This window comes from Myripristis murdjan, chromosome 8, assembly GCF_902150065.1.
Source record: "Myripristis murdjan chromosome 8, fMyrMur1.1, whole genome shotgun sequence".
In the NCBI taxonomy this organism is placed as follows: domain Eukaryota; kingdom Metazoa; phylum Chordata; class Actinopteri; order Holocentriformes; family Holocentridae; genus Myripristis; species Myripristis murdjan.
Window position 1 is genome coordinate 24,697,376 of NC_043987.1, and position 21,290 is coordinate 24,718,665.

Here is a 21,290-nt window from a genome sequence, read left to right on the forward strand (position 1 = left end):
TCTTAAGGCCTGAAATCAAAATCCATAAAAAGGGGATTTTTCACTTATTTGGATATTGAATCTATTTTCCAGGTTGTCTCTGGGCCTCTACAGGATCCTGGTCATCCTCTTTCCAAAAGCCATTCCTTTTGTTGATTTGAAAGAAACCAAGTGAATTTGTTCAGGTTTCAAAGCATTGCTTCATTAGACGTGGCTATGACACCAAACTGTATGAGTAATTATTTTAATATTATGTACAATCCAGGGAAACTTGGACAGTACCTACACATGTGAATGAGAGTCAGCTGCAGGAGCCATGGAAAAAAAAAAAAAGAACATGAAAACCACTTTACTCGATTGTTGTCATGTTGAAAAATGAGAGAACGTCAGCGTTTTCCCCCCCAGTGGGCAACAGATGTTCCTTTAAATGTTTTGGTATCTGGGGCTTTTCATGTTCTCCACCCGTATCAGATGCTGCTACCAATATGTTTAAATCATGCACTGTGCCTTTTGGTTTGCGTGCTGTATTTTTTCTCGGTTTCATCAGACCAGAAGACATTTTGCGACAAGATTTTGAGAGCTTGCTGTCTCCTTGTGCATTAATACACATCCCACAGTTATGGAGGACATTTAAAATGGTTTTAATGGGCATGGAGTCCCTTAATTTAGGATTCTTCTGTTCCAGTTTCGGATGACCTTTGGTAGCTCGTTAAACTTCCCCTTTTCAAGGCTGTCCATTTTGGAGTGGGGCCCTGATATTTCTACATTGAAGGTCTTTTTTTTTTTTTTTTTTTTTTTTAACTCATCATTAAATCTGAACCTTTCATCATTATAGCTCTTGGAGTCTGTATTTGATCTTGCTGTGCACTTATACACAACCAAGGTGTCTTTATTTTCCATATTCAATACATTGTCAGAAATTTCCTTTTTTTCTGGTTAGAATATCCAAAATGAAAAGCGGGTTCTATAATAAGATGGTTAGAAAAGAGATGTAGACATTGACATCTCCTGCAGGGCGTTTATTTTTATTTATTTTTTTTTTTAATGCAAGCTTTAATAATATGCACTCCTAATGAGCCAGGTAATCAGTGACACCACATGCATGCTAGTCTGCACAAGTCGGTGCACAGCAGCTCTCCCCATGTGCAGAGCTCAGCTGTGGGACTGACCGGCCACGTCACACACACGGTAACGCCTTTTGCCTACTGCGCATGTCAGTGATTCTGTCTGTTTACGAAAATGAAGTACGTTTCTTATTGGCAGCTTCCTGTTGATGAATTTAAAACACTGGTAAAATTAAGCTTTACTGGTTTCACTCGCATGACGACGCCAGTGCCAAACGACACATTTTCATATATTCATATATACTTATATATTTGGTCATTTTTCACGGTTATAGCTCAAGAATTATCAGCCCTATATGTACAATATTATAATACATAAATGTGATTTAAAATATAGGTTGCAAGTTTATGTCATTACAGTGATCTACATTTGATATTTGTTAGGTCACCTAAAATATGTAGATCTGTATTATAGTGAATTTTAAGGGTGTAATTCCGGATATCTTACTGTTGCATGTTCACCTTTAACTCCCGGATATGAACCGACGATTAAGAAACGGGCTTCAACGTCAGCCACTATTTTGAGTCCATGTATGTGTGGCTGCGTATGTCGCCTCCTTTCCTACACTAGTTTACTTCATTTCCCACTCCTCACATCCAGTGCTGGCGGCAGAATGGCAGCTGCAGCCCCCAACCCGGAGGATTCCGCCCGGAGCTGCGGCAGCGGCGGTGCCGGCACACCCAGCGCCCTTGCCGCGGACGGGGACGCGGAAGAGGCCGAGGACTTCACCTCCTCCTCCCACTGCTCGGAGCTGTCTCGGCGGCAGAACGAGCAGAGAAAGCAGGGCTTGTTCTGCGACGTGACGCTGGCCTTCAGCAGCGGAGCGGCTGCTGGCAGCGTCCAGACCTGTGAGTTTTCAGCCCACCGCTCCGTGCTGGCCGCGGCCACCGACTATTTCACCCCGCTGCTCGGAGGACAGTTCTCCGAGTCCCTGTCCGGACGGGTGGAGATGAAGGAATGGAGCTCAGAGCTGGGACCGGACCCGGAGACGGTGGAGAGTGTCATTCAGTACATGTACACGGGAGAAATACGCGTCAGCACCTGCAATGTACATGAAGTGCTGGAGCTGGCTGATAGGTATGTTTCCACTTAATGTCTGTGTGTGAGTGTGTGTGTGTGTGTGTGTGCATTTGACAGGTAAAGAATCAGGCCTTGCCTACACCCCAAGTGGCTGTTTCAATGGCTCTAAATGTGCACACACAAGACCGGCCTAATCCTACCCAGTCAAACCAGAGGTAACATCTAGGAGCTGTTGACTTGTACTGACCGGCTGTGTTCTCTCTATTGGCTATAGGTTCCTCCTGCTGCAGCTTAAAGACTTCTGTGGTGAGTTCCTTAAGAAGAAGCTGAGCCTGACCAACTGTGTGGCGGTGCACAGTCTAGCACACATGTACACTCTGGACCAGCTGGCTCTGCGGGCCGCAGACATGATCCGCCGCAACTTCCATAAGGTTATCCAGGACGACGAGTTCTACACGCTGCCCTTCCACCTGGTCCGAGACTGGCTGTCTGATGCAGAGATCACAGTGGATTCTGAGGAGGTGCTTTTTGAGGCGGTGGTGAAGTGGGTGCAGAAGAACACGGAGGAGCGAGGTCGCTACTTTGAGGAGCTTTTCCGTCTTCTCAGGCTGCCCCAGATCAAGCCCACCTATCTGACCAGGGTGGTGAAGAATGAGCGCCTGGTGGCAGCCAACGAGGCCTGTCTGCGGTTGGTGTCAGAAGCTGTGGAGGGCCACGCCATTCGCTTTGAGAACCTCAAGTCAGCCGACATGGAGTTCTGGTCTTCCCACATGGCCTCCTTTCAGCCACGCTTTGGCCAGAACATGGATGTTATCATGGTAGTGGGAGGCGTGTCAGAGGGAGGGGACTACCTGAGCGAGTGTGTGGGCTATTTCATTTATGAGGACCGTTGGGTCAACCTGCCACACATCCACAACCACCTGGATGGCCACGCCATCGCTGCCACAGAATCTCATGTCTATGTAGCCGGCTCGATGGAACCAGGATTTGCTAAGACGGTGGAGCGCTACAACCCCAATCGCAACACCTGGGAGCAAGTGAGCAACTTAACTACGCGCAAGCACTCCTTTGGCCTCACCTGCATTAAGGATATCTTGTACAGCATCGGTGGCCACGGCAACTTCAGTCCAGGTTTCAAAGATGTGAGTGTGTACGAGCCCGAGCAGGATAAGTGGCACAACCTTGAATCTGCACCCAAGATCCTCCGGGATGTGAAGGCAGTGAGTGTGGAGGACCGCTATGTGTACGTCACGGCACGCACACCTGTTGACACCGATAATGAGGATGGACTGAAGACAGTGACCACTCGCTATGACACAGAGAGCCGCCAGTGGCAGGATGTTGACTCCTTGCCCCTCATCGACAACTATTGCATCTTCCAGATGGCTGTGGCGTCCACTAACTTCTACCACACAGCCTCCTGCTGCCCCAAGAGCTACACGGTTCGGGATGAAGTTGCCAGGCAGAAGATCAGCGTGCGCATCTCAGATGAGATCCTGGAGAGTCTTCCACCAGAGGTCACCAGCATTGAGGGTGCTGCCATCTGCCACTTTGATGAGGACGTCTTCATCATTGGAGGCTGGAAGAACAGCGACGATGTGGACAAGCAGTACCGCAAGGAGGCCTACCGCTACTGTGCTGAGAGGAAGCGTTGGATGCTGCTACCGCCCATGCCACAGCCTCGCTGCCGAGCCACTGCCTGCCATGTCCGCATCCCGTACCGTTTCCTGTACGGTTGCCAGCGTTACCCCATGCCCCAGAACCTGGCACGGCAGCGAGATCGCATGCAGCAGATGCAGCAGCTGCACCGGCGCACCCTCACCCTGCGCCGGCAGCTCCAGTCGCAGATAGAGTGCTGAGCAAGTCTCTGTCCAGCCACATTGAAGGACTACAAACCCCTTTCCAAGGACACACTGCAAGCACCATTCCATGGCAGCCATCATCTTCGACCCCCACTCATAATATGCTGCAGCGGGCCCTGTGTTGCTCTCATATTGGATGTCATTAAACTGAACTGTGCCATCAGCTCTCATGCTGTGCTGTGTTAGTGACTAGTTTGATGAAGGCCATGAGACGTGTGGGCAAGCCCGTACTGACCAGCTGTTGGTCTGTGTGGGAGGATATGGCGAATGTAAACATGTGAATAAGAGTGTTATACAGTGGCCGACGGCTGATCACCCTTCAGCCACATATGTCGGCTCAGAAGATGTGTATCTGTTTGTAAATACATAGTATAAACCTGTATATGTATACATTTATATGGATATTTTACATCCCTCTGTTTTATGCCTGTAGGCTATGATACTTGTGGTATCTACATTCCTACATCAAATCCAGCTAGCTTAATGAAGTCACATTCCATAGTAACACTGTGACAATCTCTTCATGCACGTGTAACATCAGTCCAGCAGTCAGAAGCTGTAGTCTCGAGGCTCAGAGGTGCTTTATATCATAATTGCTCTGATTGAATGGCTCTGCTTATTACCCTATAGCCTAACTAAACATGAATAGAAAGAGAAAGGCTGTTGATATTAAAATATTAGTGATAGTTGTGCATTTAGATTTCAGTTTCCCTACAAAAGGTTTCAATATTTTATTTCTCTCATTTTTGTTGCTAATGTAACACCTAACTGTCAGTAATCTTTCTCCCGTTTTTTTTTTTGTTTTTGTTTTTTTTTTTTTTTTTGAAGTGGTGAAATGATGAGAGATCTGTAATCTCTAGACCATGCAGAAAAGATGTTATGAAATCATTCCAGTGTGATTACCTCATCAACGGCTTAAAAAGAACAGGTCGATTCTTCATTCCTGTATTTCTGGCTTGGACCATTGAGGCGTCTGATCGGTGTAACGTTCTCCTCTCCCACATTTTGCTCCAGTTCTCAGTCATGCATTGATCATTCCTTTCTTTTGCACTTTGGCAGTCCACTGCTCATTGCATTCCCATGTGTTGAAGAAAGATGTATGGAAAGTGTGTGTGAGTGAGTGAGTGTGTGTGTGTGTGTGTGTGTGTGTGTGTGTGTGTGCGTACATATTTGCAGGGGTTAATTGACATTTTGCAAAGATGGCAAAAGCTTCTCTAGTAGTGCACTTTCTGACATCGAATCCTTTGTAAAGTCTTAAGAAGTGTTGGTTGAAGTCAGTTGCTGTTGCACTTTGACTTTGCTGACTTCATCGGTTCCACTGCAGACAAGGTGATTGTATTTTGGAAATCCATTGTTTAATCTAGCTTCCTGCCAATCAGTTTTGCTTGACAAATATGTTATGATTATCGGCGCTTTTGTTTTCCACGTTCAATGTGTTGTAAAGTCTTATATGTTTGCTGTACTTCACTCCCAGTTTGGGTGCATCTTAGAGATCCTGCGGTGTTGTTTTGTGGTCTCCTGTCACCCTCCAAAGATAATCATCAGTAGGATGAGAAGGAACAAGACACGTAGACAATAAAAGATGGAATGTCATCGTGAATGTGTATGGATGACATTCGGAAACTCAAGCGCTATCCATGCGGCGCCTTTATAGCATTAGAGGAAGGCAGAAATGATATTCATTTCCACTTTATGGACAACTTAAATAGCACTGCAAATATTGAATGGAATAAGCTATATATTTTGCTTTGCATGTGATAGTCTGACATTGTGTCCTTATATTGGATGTAAGAAATGCTAATGTCATCACTTGCAATTAAAGTCCTTTTTCTAAGACAGATGCTGGTTGATCCGCTGTATCATTTCTGCGTTGGAAGTTAAAATAGCTATGGTACCTAGAAGCAACATGCATCTTTATGTAGCCTGAGCCTGAAAAATGTTGATTGCATAAACCTGAATTTATAGTATTTATGCAGTATAGCCTACACAGCACTGTCATATGTTGTTACACAAGGCTACAAAGTGTTGAATTTCCTATTACTGACATAAAGACTACTACTATTACTGATAGCACTACTAATAATAATAACAGACATAATAATATGTGAATACCACACTTCAAGAGAGTCATGATGAGAAAAATAAAGTATGATTCTTTATGATTATTGGACACAAACTTGTTCCTGTGCCTTCAGTAGGTTTTAATGAGCCTGGATCCCAAGGAGAGCTGGGAGCCATTTATATCAGTGCTTTGTAATTTGGGGGAGAGCACTGAGTACACTGAGTTTTTCCAATTAAATAAAAAAAGAAAAAGAAAGAAAAAGAAAAGGCTACATGTCCCTCCCTCCTCAAGTTATGCAAGAAGAACTGGTGCGTTCAGGCGTTCTCCGTCACGTACTACCTCCGAGTACGCAAGTCGGAAAAAAACGACATTCATACGACAAATACTCCCATTCAAGTGCTTTTTGGTAGGGGTAAAAATCACAAAATAAACTAAAATCTACTAAATCCAAAAATCCTTGCTTTATAATTATGGACACAGCGTCTATTTTGCTCACTAAAAGTCATACTTTACAATCCGATTCTCAGCTTCATCGGGTGGTCCGAGTTCTTTCTGTTAGAATTCCGATATTCCTGACAACACGTGAACGCAACAGCAGCCGCATTCATTCCTGGTTCATTCTCGCCAACGTTTGAGTGAACTTGTCGTTTACTCCACAGTGCAACATAACCTTGCAGTGGATGACACACTTTGTTGTCAAATTTTACTTATACTGACCGAAAAAGCATATGTCCGGCGAAATGGTAATCACACTCAGCCAGTTTTTAATAAATGCCGAGGCACCAAAATAGGCATCGTACACGAACTAGCAGGCTAGCTTGGTTAGCTAACCGCACTTTAGCTAGGTTAGTTAGCCGGCTAGTTAAATCAGTAAAGTCATAGCTACGAAATGCTGCTCGTTAAACCGTCTGCTTGAATGACACCACGTGTTTAATTTATTTACAGTATGCCTCGGTTCATTTTGTGACACGTAGCGTAGTCAACACCTGCTAACGTAACTGCCTTTGCTGTTAACTTGATGCTAGCGACAGACAAGCGAAAGTAACCAAAGTAACCTGGCTAATGTTGTTACTGCAGCTGTGCGACGTAACTTAGACTCAAATAGGAGGGTAACGCATCTGGTTAGTGCTGTTAAACTCTACACAACGTGACATGTGCACTCTCTGTTAACACACCTGCGTATTTTTCATTTTCTTGCACAGATCGCAGAGTTATCCAACCCCACGGTGCACATGAGAGACCCTCAGAGGGTGAAGGAGATCCTGCAGTCCATGCAGAAGGCTGGCTCCAACACCATCCAGGTACATCTGATCCTGATCTTGTGCAGTTTGTGTGTGTGTGTGTGTGTGTGTGTGTGTGTGTGCTTCCAGATCTACACCATGTGGCCAGTGTATGATGTGTTTCATTTTGTATGTTTCCCTTTACTTTAGGTGATCTCAGACTTTGACATGACACTAACAAGATTTGCATATAACGGGAAGCGGTGTCCCACTTGTCACAGTAAGTCTGATGTCTATAAAAAGGCATGATTTGACATATAGCTATATGAATAGGGTTGGTTTTGTGCAGGCATAGCCGAGACAATTTGTGTTTTTGTGTGTTTTATTTGCAGACATTCTGGACAATAGCAAGCTTATCACCGAGGAATGCAAAGAAAAGGTATTTCCGGCATGAGAAAAGAATGCACAGTGTTATGTCCTTTGGGTGGTCAGGGTTTCATGTTACAGTTTTACATTGGTGTCACCAGTGCTACCAGCCACAGTTGCACAAAAAAACAAAAACCACAAATGAGTATGTACGCTGATGTGATGCCTTAATGATAAGATAAGATAAGATAAGATATTCCTTTATTAGTCCCACGGTGGGGAAATTTCACATATTACAGCAGCAAAGTGGATAGCAAGATATGAAGCATAATTTACACTATAAACAGTATATACAGATAATAAGTACCAAAGAGCAATATAAAAATTATAAACAAGGAATGTAGAAAAATACTATATGAACAATTTAAACAATAGAAGAAAATAACACGTGTCTTTTTTAGATGCACAGTATACTGTATATCTTTCTGAGTATTGCAGCCTCTTGATGCCAATTTTTTGATTAGCTACAAGTAAGTGAGGCTGGTACAGAGTCTTACTCATTTGCATAATGAGCATTGCAATATCTTCATTAGGAAGTTTTTTAGTGGGAAAAAAAAAAACAGCATAACATAAACACGGTCCTACACAATTTTAGGAAAGTTGATCCAGAAAACAGTCTGAGCATTATAAGAAAATCTTATTCTCTTATTTTCTCAAATATTTGTCTTTCCACAGATAAACTATTTCAGCCATGCCATACTTGATCATTATTAACTGGGTGGAATGACGGCAGTGTTACCTCCTTTCTGTTGGTATGACAAGAATTGTAGTGTCTGAATCACAATTTCTGCTTTTGCTCTGTGGTTCTGCACAAGAAAAACAAGTTTAAATTTTAAGTGTCTGGATTGTACCACTGCACCCAAGGACAAAGTAAAGCGGACCAAGGGGGCAAAAAATTACAGCCCTAAATATTAAGTAAAATGTTTGCCTGATGGATCTCTGTTGTGATTAGAGAGTTATCAAAATTCCCGCCTTAGATAATTTCTAATACTAAGAAGCTGAAACGTGACCGTGTCTTTTTTAGATGCACAGTATACTGGATATCTTTCTGAGTATTCTCCATTCTCCCTCAGTTGAAGGACCTGCTCAACACATATTACCCCATAGAGATCGACTGTGCGCGGTCAATAGAGGAGAAGCTGCCCCTCATGGTGGAGTGGTGAGTGCCTGATACAGCCTTCATACATGACCATGAAAAAAAAATTTGGTAACCTCATGCTGGTCCATTTCCCATAAAAAGCATCTGTGACCAAGCCTCTCTAGCTCCATTCACACATGACACAACATTCCAGACATTGTTTTACCAGCTTGCAAAGTTGGTTTTGTTTACTTGGCCACCAAAAGAAGGCTTAACACGGTGCTGACCCTATCAAGGTTTTCAGTAAAAAAAAAAAAAAAAAGAAAAAAAGCTTTGATTTTGTTCATATTGCTCAGCCCCACTGTAGAGTTTTATATTTCCATGTTTAAAGCTTTGGTGTTCAGCGTGTCTGGTTTAGTGTTTAAACACTGAACTGATCAGTCAGAGCAGAGTTTGACCCGTGAATGAACTCTGGTTTTGACTGAGGACGTTTGGCGGATTCAGGTTACCCGAGTCAACAGTTTCACATTGACCTGGCATATTTTCGGGGTCACCAGTCTGGTGTGAAAGGGTATCACAGGCTTTAGTACAACTCAACTCATCTGCTCCGCTCTTCATGTACGCATGACTACACAACACTGATTCTTCTGCATCTCCCAGGTGGACTAAAGCCCATGAACTTCTGGTGCAGCAGAAGATCAAGAAAGACCTGCTGGCCATGGTGGTGCGGGAGTCTGATGCCATGCTGAGGTTAGAAAACCTAAAGCCGGTTTCTCTCAAGGCTGGAAAATCTTCATCTGTGTGATGTTTTTTTTTTTTTTTTTTATAGTGGAAGTTTAACTTCAACAATGACCTTATGTTTCAACAGGGATGGCTACCAGCTGTTCTTTGACCACCTGCATAAACACAGCATCCCCCTCCTCATCTTCTCTGCTGGAATCGGAGACATTCTAGAGGAGGTGATTCGCCAGGCTGGAGTCTTCCACCCCAACGTCAAAGTCTTCTCTAACTACATGGACTTTGATGAGACTGTGAGTAAAAAAAAAACAAAAACAAAAACAAAAAAAAAACAAAACTATACTGTGTCTCACAAACTTGCTGGCAGCAAAGAATGAACCTCGAGGTCATGTGTGAACGTGCTTCATCTGTGGATGCGGAGCTAACCCACTCTTGGCTCACTTGTACAGGGAGTGTTGAAGGCTTTCAAGGGAGAGCTGATCCACATCTACAACAAGAGGGAGGGCGCTCTGCTCAACACAGGCCACTTCCAGGAGCTGCGGACGCGGCCGAACGTGCTGCTGCTGGGAGACTCTCTGGGAGATCTGACCATGGCCGATGGGGTGCAGGACATGGAGAACATCCTCAAGATCGGCTTCCTCAATGACAAGGTAGGACACACACCTTGATTCACCCATCATGGTGAAGGGGGATGCAGCTATTCCTCTGGAGGGGTTGAGTGATTAACACTATGTAAAGTTCAGCCTTTGAGAAGTCTTGATGCTTATTTTTGCTTTTGAGATCTAAATGATGTTCAGAGGTCATCGGAAATTTGACTATTTGATATTTTTCTGTTTTTTAAGACAGCATGCATCGCAGTGCCACCATAAAACAGATGAATGTAGCCTACTGTGTAGCGCCTTAATGATGAAAGTGACAAATAGCCACCGTAGTTGTGGACAGAGCAGAGACGCAGGGACACACTGCTGCCTGTCGTGGTTTTATAATATTTCCCTAGTCATTCAGTAGCATTGCTCCTGCTGACAACGCTCCACAGATCGTGCCGCTCTACAAGAAAAAAAACTCAAGGGCATACCCTGAAGCGACTCTGAATTTAGGTCTCAGTTGTTTAATCTGCTTCAGAATATAACTGTTCACCTTTTCTAATGTTTAAAAAATAAATCGGTACGCTATAAGAGGTTCAGCTGTGTGCTCTCACCATTCCGACAAAGTTGCAAAGCATTTCCTAGTCTCTGGCAGTTAAAATCTTTACAGCTGTCTTAATGAATTGTGAATTACAATCATCAAACAGTTCAATCATCGTACTGAATCTCCGAATCTGATTTGATTGAGGAACCTTTGAGACAAGTCAGAGCTCCAGTAGATGTTGCATGTTGCAAATTAGAAATATTTGTTGTTGCAAAGATGTATACTGCGATACTGCTACTATTTTTGCATTCTTCAATTGCTAAAAGGGCATTACATTTAACTTGCAGGACTGATGTCACTCCCACATCCCTGAAATGCTGACTTTTGCTTTAAGTGAAGTTCAGCTTAACAGTGGCTCCCAGGTTGCACTATGTAGAATCATTATATTCTTATGGTTTGTCTGTATGCTTATTTTTTCGTCATGTGATTTACCTCAGGTGGAGGAGAGGAAGCAGTCTTACTTGAACTCGTATGACATTGTGCTGATGAAGGACGAGACCATGGATGTCCCTAACGCCATACTGCTCTACCTCACCGGCAACAAGTGAACTGAGGAAGTGGTTCCTTTCACTGGCCAATTAGTATTGGGCAATCCAGTGCCACACAGAGGACATGTCGTCTGCTGAGGAAGTCCCGGTCCAGAGGGTGCAAGCAGATTAATTGCAACCAACTAAGAATGTCTACTTCTGTCTTTTTTTTTTTTTTTTTTTTTTTTTTTAAATATGTTTTACATATTACTAAAAGCCACATTTGTGTGAATGTGTCTGGATTTGTCTTTTTTTTTTTTTTTTTTTTTTGCCAGACTATACTGTATGCTGAAATCTGATGTGCATCTCATCACCCCACGAGCTATTTGGCCTTCCACTCATGTTCATAGTCAAGCTGCTTTTCAGATGAAGCTGGGTTGCACAGTTTTCAGTGCCCAGTTGACCTTACTGTTGTGGTGGAAGCCAAACTTTACTGATGATATACACAGTCTACCTAATGTGCACAATGTAGTGTAATGTGTGCATGCAGCTATGGTTGTTTGGATTTGTTCTCTGTATTCTGGAGGAAGGAGGTTTTCCTAGGCAGCGGTTATTGTCTTGTTTTCAGATTCTTATATTTGACTTAAAGGATAAAGGGAAAGGAAATCACACAGAATGAAGGGCAACACTTGACTTTTGTAATTTGGTTTGAAATGTCAGTTTGAAAATGTAATACCCATTAATTGAAGTAGATTTCGTCAAATTTTCTCTGTCAGTGTTTTACAATATCAAGTCCTCCAATTCAAATTTTTCCTGTGTGATTCAATATAGATGTTTTTTTTGTTGTTGTATGGAAACGGTTATCTCTTTTGTGTAACACCACAGTGCAGCCAAATGGTCAACTAGGACAACTGCACTTAATTTAAAGGAAAGAAAAGCAAAGGCAACACACCAATCTTAATCGAATGCATGATCTCCTTAAGGCTGTTTACTAATCCAAGACAACTGGTTGTCAAAAGGACTGCCAACTCGACTGTGTCATTGTTTTTCTTGAGAATTTACACCCACTTCACCTTAATACCATCCACTCCAGTCCATGTTACATCAGAGCAATGTTGAGCTGCCAATAGGACAAATATTCCTAAACATAGTTGTGTAAACTCTGTGCTTCTGAGGAGAAACGATGCAAAGATGTTCTCTTGTAACACTGTAATTCTTGAGTGTTCAGTATAGAAACCGATGACAAACATTTCTTGTCTTCGTGGACAATGTGGTTGCCACGCACAGTGATTCATCCATTTTATTTTCTCTTCATCTGTCCTAGAGGTTACCTCTTAACATGCTCCAGCTTGTCTGAAATAAAATATGACTCCATCTGTTTCTGATCTTGTCTCATGCAAAAAGGCACCAAATTTTCTGCTGCAGGTCTACAGTAACAGTGTGGTGGGAATAAAGTATTTTCTACATTTTATTATAAAAGTTTGTTATGAGATACCATCTACAACACATGACCATTTTATAACAGAATTTCTGTGATACAGTTTCTGTTACTGCTCAAAATACAACCAGTGGCCCTTACATTATTATTTTTTAATCTGGGGGAAGGGTATAAGGCACAGCGTTCACTCTGCTTACATGGCTCCATAGTCCATCAGTCATTTAAAATACATGGGCTAGATGTTCTGAAAAGAAGTGTCAGCCCATATAGCTGTAGTTCAATGTAAATGGTGGAAGAAAATGTGTTCACCACAGAGCACATTCTCTCTACTGACCATATTTATTGCTTTCACATTTTCAAATACCCGTAGCCCTTGTTGCACATACTGGTAACTCTTAAACAGTGAGTGCATAAATGTTGTCCTGTTCTGTCAGTGTTGTTCAGGCTGTTTGGACTGTGCATTCACTGTTTGATTTTACTGCAATAGTTGTATTGAATGTGTTGAATGTTGCAAAACCGCCCAACTCTCCTCATTAAAGGCACAACAATCTAGGGCTATCCAACTGGATCCAACTTCAGCATGTCAAATATTTTCCAACCCACGAATCAGTTGCACAACAGCTACTGACATGGCAGTACAACCACAGCCCTGGCGTGCCCGTCTTCCCCAGCCCGTCATGAACATTCATTCGTTCACAACTCGTCTCGTCTGGTGTTCTCTGAGTCCTCATCTGCCTTCAGTTTCAGTTCGTCTGGTACAATCTTCCCGTCACTGTTGCGGTCCTGGTTGTTGAACATGTCCTTGATGATGCTGTGAACATCTATCCCCGGTCGAAGGCGACCTCTGCCCTCTTTCACCTGGAGCATGATGAATTCTGTAAACTGGAGACAGCATAAGATGGAGCAGCACTGTTAGAGATGCTGCTTTGATTGTTATGCTTAGCAGGTGATTTCAGGCTTGGCCAGGCGTTTTCTAAACTTGGATTGACATTGCTTGTTTGCTTACCTCCTCCAGAGGAACCTCTTTATCACCATTGAGGTCCATGGCAGGGAAGAGAGGATCTGGGCCGTCCCCAAGCCACACAAACATGTAACCCTCAGGCACACCCTTCGTCAGCTCCAGCAGCTCCAGCTCAAAGAAGAGCACAGCGCTGCTGGGAACGCCTCTGGCTGCAGACACCGAGTTGGTGGAAACAATGAGTAAGGGGAAAGGAAAGGAAGAGTAAACATGCAGGTCATGCATTACGTGATTTGAGCAGATGCGTAAACTGACCTCCGCCTTCTCCGTGCCCCCAGTGGGGTGGGACGACCACCTCCCTCCTTTCACCCACACACATGCCCCTCAAACCATCATCCAGACCCTGGATCACCTTGTTTGCTCCGAGCGTTGTGATGGGAGCCGAGTCGTAATGGTCCCTGGGGGAGAGTTAATCATGGTGCAGCCAGAAATGAAAAACTACGTGAATACTCCTGCAACAACACTATGTTATAAAAATAGTATACATTGCTACTGTAGAGAACTTCTCCATATACCGAAAACCTCAAGTCATGCAGGTGTAAGTGTGGCTGCCATGGATACAGTATCTGTATTGTATCTGCGTTCTCAGGCCTAAAGTAATCTGTGAGACAATGAGCCAGCAGTGATTACATGCATGAACCAGGGGGAGCGCTCACGAGGAGTACAGCAGGGTGCCGTCCATCAAGGAACAATTGTAACGGTACTGAATCACATCGTCAGCTTCACTGGTCATGTTGCATTCCTCAGGCTTGTAGATGACCTTGATCTGGACCGGATCGTTGGGGTTGTGGAAGTCAATGACGTGGATGTCAAAGATTAGCACAGCGGAGCTGGGAATGAGGTTCTCTACAAGGGAAGGGAAAATACAGATTAAACCACAGAGGAGAGTTACTTCCACTAACAAGCCAGTCTTGCTTTACTTATAAACCCCCGCAAATGCAAGTTTCAGACTCACCGACTCCGTTTTCTCCATAAGCAAAGTGAGGGGGCACAGTGATCCTCCTCTTCTCTCCCATGCACAGTCCCTGCAGGGCTTTGTCCATTCCTGAGATCACGTAGCCCTTACCAATATAGGTGTTGTAGGTACTGTTTCGCTGGTAGCTGCCAAGGAAAGAGTCAGAGATTTATGGGCTCAAATTATTACCTGTACCTGTGAGGATTTTTATACGTAGCAGCTTATGCTTGTAAATCCAGGTTAGTACTTGTATTTTGCAAATTAAACATGTAAACAAATGTACTTGTAAATGAATTATGTGAAAAGTCTAGTCTAGTCTGTAAAGTGATATCACTGCATCTGTATTTTTAACAGCTACACCTCATTTACATGATGCTTAAGTTCTGCAACCACAAACCACTTTTTACACAAAACTTTTGGCAGTACACGTCCAAATGGAGAGCCAACCAAAGCGCTGGATGTCATGGCACTTTAAGTTATCCAAACAAACAGTTTTAGTATGGATCTGGATTGCCATGTTCAAGACCAAAGGCAATAAAACAGACCTGGACGATTTAACTACATCAACATCAGTGAAATCCCTGGTGCCAGCCTCAGGCCAAAATGTCCACTATGCACAGAAAACATCACAAAATGTAATCAGTGGATTGCCATGATATTTGTTAAGTACTTAAATACTCCCCAAGGAAAAACTGATCTTGTGGTGACCCTATGACCTTTCCTTTAAGGCCACCCTCAGGCAAAACATTTGACTTGTGCACCACATATTTCTAAATCAGACCAAAATGTCAAATTTGCTTTCTCGGGATCTACTGGCTGGATTGTCGTGGAATCGAGCACGTTCAAGCTCCTCAGGTGATGAAACCGGTGACTTTTGGTGGCCTCATGACCTTTCCCTCTAGCACCACCATCAGGCACAATTTGGCTCACACACAATATCTCAGTATCTATTGCATGGATTAGCACATTCATGCTTCCCGTCAATTTTGGAGACCCCATGGCCTGCACTGTAGCATCATCCTCAGGCAAAAGTGACACATTTGCACACAAGATATTACTAAATATAATTACTGGATTGCCACAATATTTGATAAGTGTATTCATACCCCTAATGGAAGATTCCACTTGTGACCTTTCCTGTAGGTCCACCTTTAGGATAAAATGTCAAATTTGATACCTCAAAATCTATTGAGCAGATTGTCATGAAATTGGAAAACAGGTTTATGCAGCTCACAGGACAAACCCTTCTCTCTAGCCTTTTCTCTAGCACCACCCTCAGACTAAAATGTACAAAACCCATCCTTCCCCTGACTTGCACCAAGCCACTGGGCCACCGGCGGTCGAGGGCCTGCGCTTGTTAACATATCAAAATAGAAATATATGCACACAGTTCTTTGTGGTTTGAACACCCTGCTTCTATACAAACTAGTATTTCTCCATAAGGTCGCTAACCAAGTGAAAGTGCATACCTTCAGCTCCTGTTTGAACCAGAAGACTGTTGATTCATTTATTCATCTAGTGCAAAATTTGTTTGCAAGGACAACAAGGTGCAAGCACTAAGCGTAACTTCCAAGCACAAGTTGCTCTGTACACACCCAGAATACTTTTGGCAGTAACTGGAGCCTGAAAGATTTCCAGTGACTTTAGATCAACACATCGAGTTCTCATGCTGCGATGAGAACAGCTAACTGCAGGTTTACCTCGAGTCAAAGGCCGTGCCGTCTTGGAAAGTGCCGTTGTAGTGATACCGGATGTAGTCTCCTACCACGGTCCTACGGGTGCAGACCTCGGGAGCCTCCTTCACTTCCACAGTCACATTGTCTTTAGGGTTGAACAAATCCACCATCACCACCTCGAACACCAGCGTCGCCTGAGGAGGGATCATGGTGCCTGTTGGGATGGAGGTAAGTGTCTGTGGGGACTGCCAGTGTAATCTGCAAATGACAATTACTGAGATACAACAACAGGCCGCAGCCAGCGTCCCAAATTGACATCTACCAACTAAAATTTTGAAATCAATGGTCAAGGGTCACACACTACAGTGGCAGGTAACTTTTTGAGATGAAAACATTTGAAGTTACTCAGTGTTAGATAAAGTTCAATGCTACACTCAAGTGGTGACACAGACCATGATGGAGGCCACCCCAAACGAAAAAAAAAAAAAAAAAAATAAGATGAAGACGTGAAAAACAAATCACTGTACGTTTTAAACTAAAACTCTCCATCTGCACTCGGCTCTTTGTGGAATATTTCACACAGTACCTGATTCAACCTACAAAACACCACTGGCTCATATGAGAGAAAAAAAAAAAAAAAAAAAAAAAAACATTCCTGGCAGCAAGGTTAAGGAAAACTGACGAACAAAACAAACAAAAACAGGCTGTGAAAAAACATTTTCGTCAGCTGGAATAAAAACAAAAACGAGGCTTTACAAAAAATGGCAACCGACTAAAACTGTATTATGGGTTTACAAAACTCTAAAACTAAAATTATGGAGAACACATCTTTAGCTTTCATCACTGTTAGTTTACTTAGTTGTTTATCTATCCTAAGTGAAAACATTTTTTAAAACAGTATGCCGTTTTGTTGAGCTTTTATTACTTTTTTATTACTTTACTTTTTAGCACTTTTTGGAATCTGAGAAATACCCCATATTACAAAAAAGACCTAAGCTTACACTGAAACTAAGCATTTTCATAAATAAAAACTAAAACTAAAATTTAAAAAAAACCTAACAAACCTGCTTTAATTAATCTTTTTAATTAAAACTAAACTGATACTGAAAATAAAATGTAAAAATGAAATTAAAAACAAATGAAAAGTACTATAATGACACTATAATTGCTTGGCAGGTGATTATTATTATTACTGTTAGTTTCTTTACTCTTGGCAGGTGACACTGGCCAAAGCCATCTAGAATTAATTAGTACCATAGCCCTTCTCTCCGTATGCCAGGAAGGGCGGGATAATGATGAGCCGTCTCTCTCCTACACACATGCCGAGCAGGCCTTCATCCATGCCTTTGATGACCTCGCCCTGTCCCAAGTAGATGTTGTATGTCCTATTCCTGGAGTAGCTGAGTGAAACACACAACGATGGACATTGTCAGAAAATGCATTTCATAAAAGACAGCAGAACAAACTAAACCTAATCTCTCATCTTCAAACAGTCTTCCTGAAAGACTGAAATATTTCAGGCCTGTAGGCCTATGTCTCACCTGGAATCAAAGGGTTTCCCGCACAGCAGCGTGCCATTGTAGTGGTAGCGGATGAAATCTGATGCCGCGGCGGTGCGGCTGCAGCTGGCCGCCTTGCTGAGCGTGCGGGTTTGGACCTTGTCCTCTGTGTTCCAGATGTCCAGCAGGAGGACGTCAAACACCAACACAGCATCGGCAGGAATAACACCACCTAGCAGAGAGAACAATTGAGATAAACCAGACTTACAGTTGCTATAGAGCTGGACGATGTGGAAAAAAATAAAAAATCACAATATTTTTGACCAGATACCTTGATATTGTAATGATATTTTGGGGATGGCTATTGCTGCTTTCACAACATACTTACACTATGACATTTTGATAAACAACCATCAGTAATACCAATATAATAACTGAGTGGGTAAAGGCAAATAGTAGAACAGGTAGAACAATATGGTGAGTTCAAAAAATGACATCACCTTACTGTAATGCAACCTTTACAATCACTTATGCCACGGTATGATATCCAAAATCACAGACGATATATCGACTCATATCATGATATCGATTTAATATCAGTATGTTGCCCAGCTCTATGCTCAAACAATCCGCTCTGAGGTTTTCTGTGCTGTAAGAGGACAAAGTTCTCCCTGCACCTGTCCCGATGCTCCCGTAGGCGAGGTGAGGCGGGACGGTGATCCTTCTGCGCTCGTTGACGCACATGCCCTGCAGCCCTCGGTCCATCCCCGTGATCAGCCTGCCCAGGCCGATCTGGCTGATGAAGGCAGCACCACGGTCATGACTGCAGAGGGACAGCGAGGAAGAGGAGGATGTGGGGCATATTAAGAGACAGATGCCAGTACAGATGATGAAGTCAAACAGTTCTTGAAATTGATGCCCGAATGAGAGAGAGTCACATTTTAAGGCTTCTCAGTTCTGGATACAGCAGTTTTGAGTCTGTTTGTCACCTGATTTATCATATTATACATTTTATTAGACTATCCAGGTGTTATACAATTTGTACTTTGAGCTATGTATATGATTTTTCAGTCAATTTTGTAGAATACTGCAGTGAATCGTGATACAAATCATATCGTGGCCCATGTTTTGGGATGTGGATTGCATCACGAGCTCCTTGCCAATACCCAGCACTAGTTCTGCAGATTTATGAGAAGGTTTATGGTGCTGTAAAGAAAGCATGGCATGCTCCAGATCAGGATAATAAAAGAACTTTACAAGAATCACCATGGCTTTTTTTTTTTTTTTTTTAGTGTGATTGGCCAGATTTCATTTTAACAAATTAAGTGGTTCTCTGAGTCATTACAATTATTTATATGACCAACCTCATGACCCAGCAAAAAACTAAGAAGGGAAAAACATGATCTATGTGTACAGTAACCAAGGGAGAGATGAAAGTCAGTATAAAGCCACAATAAGACCTCATTTAGGTTAGATAATTGCATTGTTTGACAGATAGAGAGCCAGTGTGTTGGACACGTCTGCAGCTATGAACTGTCTTGGCTGCAGCAACTGGGCTGCAAGCATGAATCCAGCAGGAAGAAGTTATCACAAACTCCTATCACTGCTCACATTTCTATAATATTCATAATTTACCTCTGAGACTTATTATAGGGCTACCATAGACCTTACGGCGCACGGTAACATGCGGGGAAGTCTTTTAGGATCATATTTCAGACTTTACACGCAAAAACATGCAACAGATGTGGTTGTCAGATGTGAAAGCAGCTGCGTGATAGTTGTTCGTATTTATTTCACCTGGAGTCAAACTTCTTCCCGTCGGCGTAGAAAGTGCCGTTGAAGTGATAACGCACAAAGTCCTCGGTCTGCGCCTCCCTGGGACACCACCTGGGTATGTCGTAGCGATCGATGACAACATCCAGTAACGGGCCGGGGCTGCACCTCACCGCAGCGACATGAAGGCTCAGCAGGAGGAGACATAGCGCCAGCTCCATCTGGGACAAGACGGAGGAACAGCGAGAGGAGAGCCGAGGAGAGCAGGGACGAGGCTGCCCCGCTGGCCGACTGCTGCGTCCACGGAGAGGCAAAGAGCCAGTTCAGTGCTCACAAAGTTACATACAGAGGAGAGCTCACCCGCTGCCACGGGCCAAAAGTGTCAAGCCAGCCAAACGCAAATACAACTTCCGGTGCTTGATTTCCAAAATAAAACTCCCCCCTGACGTTTGATCGATGGCTATACATCTCAATACTAGAACAGAGAAACATAGCCTATATAGCTTTAGAAAAACAAAACACAAAAACAACGAAATAAATATATGAAGTCGATCAATACAAAGAATATAAGAAGAAAAAAAAACCTATTGCATACTCTAACTTATATAAAATATGTCTATAGAACACACAATAGATGTTTACTCATAATTTAGCCTATAATTTGAAATATAATTTCCATGTGGCAGTCCCTGATACCCGGCACTGGGTCCAGCCTTATGGAAAACATTTGTATAATATATATAAATTCAACTTATAATTATATATAGAATATATGTTAATGTATAGCTCATGGGCCGGCATAGCCCATACTCTGACTCCAGATAAATAATTAAAAAAATAGAGGAGCATCAGCACAGTTTAAGTTAATCTAATCAGTGGATGGATTGCATTTTGCTGAAAAGAAAGTCAACTAAAAAACTAAAAAGCAACGTTATACCGATAATGCTGATATGCAAGAAGGTATATTTAGTAAAAAATGATCACAGTTGGTTCATAGAATAAGTTGATATTCTCTAATACCAGTATAACTGATGAGCACAAATAATAATGAACCACGCATATCTCACACTCAGTCAATTGACACACACGATTATAAAATCTGCTTTTCTTATGACCGGAAAACCCTGCTTTTATTTTATGCTTTTATTTGGAAGGCAGAGCCGGTCGTGTTTCCGGTTTGGTCGTGTCGCTCTCTGCACGGCTTGACGCAGCGGTCCTGGCCTGCGCTCGCATGAAGAGGAGCAGGAGGAGCCTGTGGCCCCCGGGCCCCCACCCACCTTCTGATGGATTCTGCAAACGTGTAATGTCTGGCTTCATGATTTCATGAATGGATGAGGTGGACAGAAAATTATAAAGCAGCTGGCTCATAACCCAAATTCATCCTTGGTTTAGTTTTGGCAAAGCAAAACCAAGCCTGGGGGCAGGACATTTTTCTGTGCTACATGTAAGGAATTATTAGTCACTGGACTGCTTCTGTGCATATGTGCCTGCCTCAGGAAAAAAAAAAAAATCCTGTTTCCTCTGGGTCCTAAAATCCAATATGAGGACTGCAGCAGCGCAGTGAGTCCACAAATATATCACACTTTTATTCTGATATTGCAGTCACCACGGGCAAACTGTGATTCGTCAGCCATATGGATCTCATACTGGCCATCCCATGTCTCGGCATGTAGGTTTTGTGTGGAATGTGGATGGATATTTATAACCAAGGGCAGAAAATTCCAGAGAAGTGGCCTGCAGCAGAAAAATTGACAAAAGACCCAACT

General features: G+C 42.9%; 3 protein-coding genes across 4 annotated transcripts; 2 read left to right on the forward strand and 1 right to left on the reverse strand.

The window, feature by feature from the left end:
- The first annotated feature begins 1,610 nt into the window (after positions 1–1,610).
- Positions 1,611–5,824, forward strand: LOC115362953 (kelch-like protein 11). The gene is made up of 2 exons (XM_030056977.1): positions 1,611–2,181; positions 2,399–5,824. The coding sequence occupies exons 1-2, from the start codon at positions 1,637–1,639 to the stop codon at positions 3,981–3,983; spliced, it is 2,130 nt and encodes a 709-aa protein (XP_029912837.1). The 5' UTR covers positions 1,611–1,636; the 3' UTR covers positions 3,984–5,824.
- An 814-nt stretch (positions 5,825–6,638) lies between these two features.
- LOC115362978 (cytosolic 5'-nucleotidase 3) lies at positions 6,639–12,543 on the forward strand. Of its 2 annotated transcripts, none has more exons than XM_030057023.1 (9): positions 6,639–6,791; positions 7,251–7,349; positions 7,479–7,548; positions 7,661–7,707; positions 8,768–8,853; positions 9,433–9,522; positions 9,641–9,803; positions 9,960–10,160; positions 11,136–12,543. In XM_030057023.1, exons 1-9 carry the CDS (start codon positions 6,777–6,779, stop codon positions 11,244–11,246), a joined length of 882 nt encoding a protein of 293 aa, XP_029912883.1. In that variant the 5' UTR covers positions 6,639–6,776; the 3' UTR covers positions 11,247–12,543. The 2 variants fall into 2 exon arrangements, with proteins under 2 accessions (XP_029912883.1, XP_029912884.1); XM_030057024.1 differs by lacking the exon at positions 6,639–6,791 and adding an exon at positions 7,000–7,169.
- Positions 12,544–12,601: 58 nt separating this feature from the next.
- On the reverse strand, positions 12,602–19,878 carry fkbp10a (FKBP prolyl isomerase 10a). Its single transcript, XM_030056993.1, has 10 exons — positions 19,549–19,878; positions 18,429–18,574; positions 17,794–17,983; positions 17,507–17,652; positions 16,277–16,466; positions 14,577–14,722; positions 14,278–14,467; positions 13,877–14,019; positions 13,610–13,773; positions 12,602–13,485 (listed from the first exon to the last, which is right to left on the reverse strand). The coding sequence occupies exons 1-10, from the start codon at positions 19,743–19,745 to the stop codon at positions 13,297–13,299; spliced, it is 1,701 nt and encodes a 566-aa protein (XP_029912853.1). The 5' UTR covers positions 19,746–19,878; the 3' UTR covers positions 12,602–13,296.
- Between the last annotated feature and the right edge of the window lie 1,412 nt (positions 19,879–21,290).